Source organism: Balaenoptera musculus, chromosome 20 (genome assembly GCF_009873245.2).
Source record: "Balaenoptera musculus isolate JJ_BM4_2016_0621 chromosome 20, mBalMus1.pri.v3, whole genome shotgun sequence".
Lineage (NCBI taxonomy): Eukaryota > Metazoa > Chordata > Mammalia > Artiodactyla > Balaenopteridae > Balaenoptera > Balaenoptera musculus.
In genome coordinates, this window is record NC_045804.1 from 9,541,402 (window position 1) to 9,546,381 (window position 4,980).

The 4,980-nt window shown below is 64.2% G+C and overlaps 1 protein-coding gene across 1 annotated transcript; it reads right to left on the bottom strand.

Moving 5' to 3' along the window:
• Positions 1–313: 313 nt before the first annotated feature.
• Positions 314–4,154, bottom strand: SOCS3 (suppressor of cytokine signaling 3). Its single transcript, XM_036838129.1, has 2 exons — positions 3,354–4,154; positions 314–2,796 (listed from the first exon to the last, which is right to left on the bottom strand). Exon 2 carries the CDS (start codon positions 2,703–2,705, stop codon positions 1,989–1,991), a length of 717 nt encoding a protein of 238 aa, XP_036694024.1. The 5' UTR covers positions 2,706–2,796; positions 3,354–4,154; the 3' UTR covers positions 314–1,988.
• Between the last annotated feature and the right edge of the window lie 826 nt (positions 4,155–4,980).

Below are 4,980 nucleotides of genomic sequence, written 5' to 3' on the forward strand. Positions count from 1 at the left end.
TCTAATAGCTTGGAGCCTCTAAAAGCTTTGACCACAGCTCAGCTTATACTCCCTGCAAGCCCTTTGAAGCGCTTCCTTCGAACTTGCTTTGCATATTCTGGTCAGATCTGAATCAGACTAGCAGGAATTACCCCTCTCGGTACAGTCTAGGTGGCTGCCTTAGCTTGTCAGTGACGTGAAGCCGAGTTTGATTCCATCACGAGGAGCGCCAGGGCAGCAAGGGGGTAGAGCCGCCGCCCTCTGATGGAGAGTGTAGGTGTGGGGGAAAGAGCAAGCAAGGCAGAAGGGGCGGGGGAGAAAGGCTCAAGTCAGGTTTTTCATTAAAAAATAGTGCTCTTTATTATAAATTACTGAAATGTTTCTTTTTTGAATATAAATATAAATATGTGCAAAGTTTGACTTGGATTGGTATTTTGTTAAGTTCTTCAAGCATCTCCTATCAGCCTCGAAGGCCTGGGTGGGGGGAGGGGAGAGGACTGGAGGTGGAATCTTTATAAAAGACAGAGTGATTGAGGCAGATTGTAAACATTATTAAAAAACAAAAACGAAACCCAAACAAAATAACAGGAAAAAAAAAAACCAAAAAACACCCCAACACACAGCTGCCCCATCCAGCCCAATACCTGACACAGAAAACTTTGTGTGTTTAGTTTTCCCCAAAAAAGAACAGTTCCAGGTAATTCCATCCCCGCTACATTCCTGTAAGTTTTCACTGATCAGTGCTATGGCAGAGCGGGAGCAGCTGGGTGGCAGGGCCTCTCGATGACTTCCTGTCTGTGCCAGTCCCCCAGGGTGAGGAGGGAGGGCTGTGCAGGGTCTGGGAGGGCTGTGGAGCCTGGTGGCTCTGCTCTGGCCAGAGCCCAGGCACCACTGGCCGGCCAGTACCAACTGGGCTGGCATTCTTCCTGCGCTCAGGTGGAAGGCAGGGATCTCTGCTCCCCCCATCCCTCTCCGACCTCCCCCGCCAAATGGTGTGTGGCCGGTGTATGCCCCTCTGAGAATCTCTTGGCCTCTGCCTGGATTGGCTGAGTGTGTGGCTTCTTGTGTGCCAGTCCCTATCCATGGGACAGGGAGCATTTAAGGCAAATCTCCTAGCCAGATATAGTCAGGAGGCACAAAGTAGAATCCCCCATCTTCTCTGTCCAGGATCTGGGGTCAAAGGTGGCTCATCTCCTCCATCTCCTCCAGCCCCATCCCCCAGGTGCTGAAAGGTATAGCATGGGTGGGGAAAGAAGAATTGACCAGCCCATCCATCCCCTTCCAAATGCCACTCCCCCCTTAAAACGGGGGAAGGACCCTGGGCTCTCCGGCATTAGATGGACTGTAGGACCTGTGTTTCTGGTGGGCTGTCCGAAGGGGGAGGAAGAGGGGGAGCGGAAAGGTCCCCTTCAGGTCACCCCTTGCCCTTCTCCCCAGTGCCAGAGGTGGAGCAGGCAGCCACCCTCCTCACCTGGGCTGGGCGATGGGGGTGACCATTTCCTTGGCCAGCCGGTAGCCCTGGGCCCCTGAGGCGCCCTCTCTCTCGTCCACCCTTTTCCAGGCCTGCGACCTGCTCAGGTTTAAAGCTCTGTTTTAAACCAAATCAAAGAGCAAACAAGTTCCGTTGGAAAGTTCGAAGATTCCCCGGCAGTTCTCACCAGTTCAACACGCCCGCAGGGTCCCCTGTTTGGAAGCGCAGGCGGGTGGAGAAAGCGGGAGAGGAGAGAGAATCCACTGAGGTCGTTGCTGTGGTCCCCCTGGGCCAGCCGGCTCCTCCGGAGAAGCTGGCGTGGGGGAGGGGCGCTCAGGTGGCTCTCCCCCTCCCCTCAAACACATTCCAGGTACCACCCGCCCAGTTCTGCGGGGGGAGGACCGGAGGGAGGGGCCTGTCCGCCCCCTAGCTCACCCAGAGCTGCAGGACTCTCACGGCTGGATTCTTGTGCTTATGCCATGTGCCATGGAGGAGAGGGGACCCGGGCCCCTAGCCCCCTACCCCTGCCCTTTGCTCTCTAAAGGGGGGCATCGTACTGGTCCAGGAACTCCCGAATGGGCCCAGGCAGCTGGGTGACTTTCTCATAGGAGTCCAGGTGGCCGTTAACGGTCTTGCGACAGAGATGTTGCAGAGTGGCCACGTTGGAGGAGAGGGGCCGGCTCAGCACCAGAGGGATCTTCTCGCCCCCCGAGTAGATGTAATAGGCTCTCCTGGGGGGGCTCCCCGGGAGCGGCTGGGTGGACGGCTGCTCGGGCACCTTGGAGGAAGGCGAGGAGGAGGAGGGTTCAGTTGGGGGCGAGGAGGAGGGTTCAGCTGGGGGCGAGGAGAAGGAGGGGGCGCCGGAGGGCGGCATGTAGTGATGCACCAGCTTGAGCACGCAGTCGAAGCGGGGCACTGGCTGCGTGCTCCTAGGATCGCTCTGCAGCGAGAAGCTGCCCCCCTCGCACTGGATGCGCAGGTTTTTGGTCCCCGACTGCGTCTTGACGCTGAGCGTGAAGAAGTGGCGCTGATCCGAGCTGTCGCGTATGAGGAAGGTGCCGGCGGGCTCGGCGCTGAGCAGCAGGTTCGCCTCGCCGCCCGTCACGGCGCTCCAGTAGAAGCCGCTCTCCTGCAGCTTGCGCACTGCGTTCACCACCAGCTGGTACTCGCTCTTGGAGCTGAAGGTCTTGAGGCGCAGGCTGGTGTCCAGGGGGCGGCTCATCCCGGCGGCGGGAAACTTGCTGTGGGTGACCATGGCGCACGGAGCCAGCGTGGATCTGCGCGGCGGCGGCGGCTGCAGCTGCTCGGCGGCCTCCGCACAGCGGCCGCTACCGCATCCCGGGGGGCTGCGGGGAGGAAGGCGCGCGCCGCGTGAGTACCCGGAACCCTCCAGCGCGCCCGGCCCACCCCGGCTCCCCTGCCTCCGCCGAGCGGCCGGGACACCAGCTGCCCCGGAGGCGCTCTCCTGGGCCCTCGTTCCGACCCAGACACCCCACGGAGCCCGCCCAGCCCCCGCCTCCAGGCAGCCCTTTCCCCAGCGCGCACTGGGAAGGCGCCGAGTGGGAAACTCGGGCGCGGAAGTTGGGTCTCCAGGAGCGTGGCCGGGGTGGGGAGCGGGAGAAGGGCCCCCGGGACGCTCTGGGCGCCGCTCAGTCCGGTGGCCCCGGGCGGCAGGGACGGAGAAAGAAATCCGAGGCATGGGGGTAGGGAGAGGACACGAGAAGCCCGAGGGCCCCAGCCTGGGTATTCCGGGAACCTGGGATCTCCGGCTTCCATCCGCTCTGCCCCCTATCTCGTCCCCTCCCTGCCGGGAATGACCCGGGAAGGGGAGGGGAAACCGGGAAAAGCTCCCGGGACTAGCGAACCGCCCCCCCCACCTCCACGCCGCGCCCCTCCTTCCTACCTGGTCCCAAACCGAAGTCTCTGGCCTTGGGGCTGCCCCTCCTACGGTCCCCAAGGCGCGGCGGCGGTGCGGTGGCCAGCGGTGGCCCGCGCTGCGCCCAGATGTTGGCGGTCGTGAAGTCCACAAAGGGGCCTCGCGCGCGCGTCCCTCGGGCTTCGCCGGGACGCCCGCCCTGCCCCCTGCGCGCCCCCGGGCTGGCCGGGCGGGGGCGAGGCGAGGGATCGCGGCGGGAGCTGGGCCGGCCGGGCGGCGTGCGGGGCCGGAGTCGCGGCGGCGGCGGCGGCGGCGACGGCGGCGCGGGGAGTCCGAGTCGGAGCCGGCGCTGAGGCCGCGCTCGCGGGTATATACGCGGCCGCGGCGCCCCGCCCCCCGATTCCTGGAACTGCGCGGCCGGCCTTCTTGTAATGTTTAGTCACTACTCGCAGCAATGAAAGGCTGTGCGCGGATGGGAGGGAGGGGCCGCGGGCGACCGAGGGCGGGCCGCGAGCAGGGCCAGAGACCCGCAGAGACGCGCGCAGAGACAAAGCGCAACGCGAGGCAGCCGGGGCGGCCGGCGGGCTAGGCGCCAGCCCCGGCGGCGCGTTCCTGGCAGCGGCCCCTCCCCCGCGCGCGCTCCGCCCCCAACTTCTCATTCACACTTTCCCCCTCCCTTCTAAGAAGGCCAGTTTCTGGCAGAGGCGGGGGCGCCGCTCCCGGAGCGCGGGCAGTTCCAGGAGGCCGAGCGGGAGAGGCTCCCGGCTCCCCTTCCCTTTTCTCGGACCTCGCGGGGAGACCCCCCTCGCCCTCCCGCGCCCGCCCGAGATCCCGATCGCGGCCCCAGGAGGCCCATGCCTGCCTCAGGGGAACTGGGGACACCCCAAGGCCGGGCCGCGAAACTGGGGCCGGACCTGGGAGCCCGGGGCGGTGGGGATGCGCGACAGTCACCTGTGGGCATGTCCCCGAGGTGAAGCCGGGAGTCCTGAGGGTGGAGGGGACGCAGCCTGAGTGGCTGCTGTCCGGCCTCAGCCCATCGGCCCACTGCTAGGTTCTTTGCCGACGCCAACACGGGTGCCGCCTCCCACCACCAAAAAAACAAACGCAAACAACAACCGCTTTCGCACTTCTGGGTCTCCAAACCTGCCAGGTGAGGTGTGGGTCCGGCCAGGTGCTCTTAACGCGGCGGGACTGGCCCGCGGGCGAGCGATGGCCCCACCCCGCGCCCCGCGTCCGCTAGAGGGCGCCCTGGGGTCTGCTAGTTGGAGCGGAGTTTGGTGTTGCTCGCCCCCCACCCCGCGCCCCAAGCCCTGGAACGGGAACCCGAAGGGGCGGTGGGGAGGCTGGCTCAGGAGCTGGGGCGGGGGGGACCTTCTCGGGGGACCGAGGAGAATTCACATCACAGTCTGGAATTAGACCTGGGAATAAAAGTCCAGCAGTGGAGGATTTCCGGAAAGCAGTTTTCAGTTCAACCCGCTTCCAGAGAGCCCGGGACCGCCTAGAATGTGCGCCCCCTCTGAGTGTCGGGGCCCCATCTCTCCCCGGGGGTGAGAAGAGGAGGTGATTGAGGTGAACAACGGATCTGTTCTTGGTCACGTTGGCGTGGATGTGGGTGGTTTGAGCTAACCAGGGCCAGCTTTACAAAGGATGGAAA

Excerpts from the sequence above, each read along its gene's own strand:
- SOCS3 (XM_036838129.1), bottom strand. The coding sequence starts at position 2,705 with ATGGTCACCCACAGCAAGTTTCCCGCCGCCGGGATGAGCCGCCCCCTG.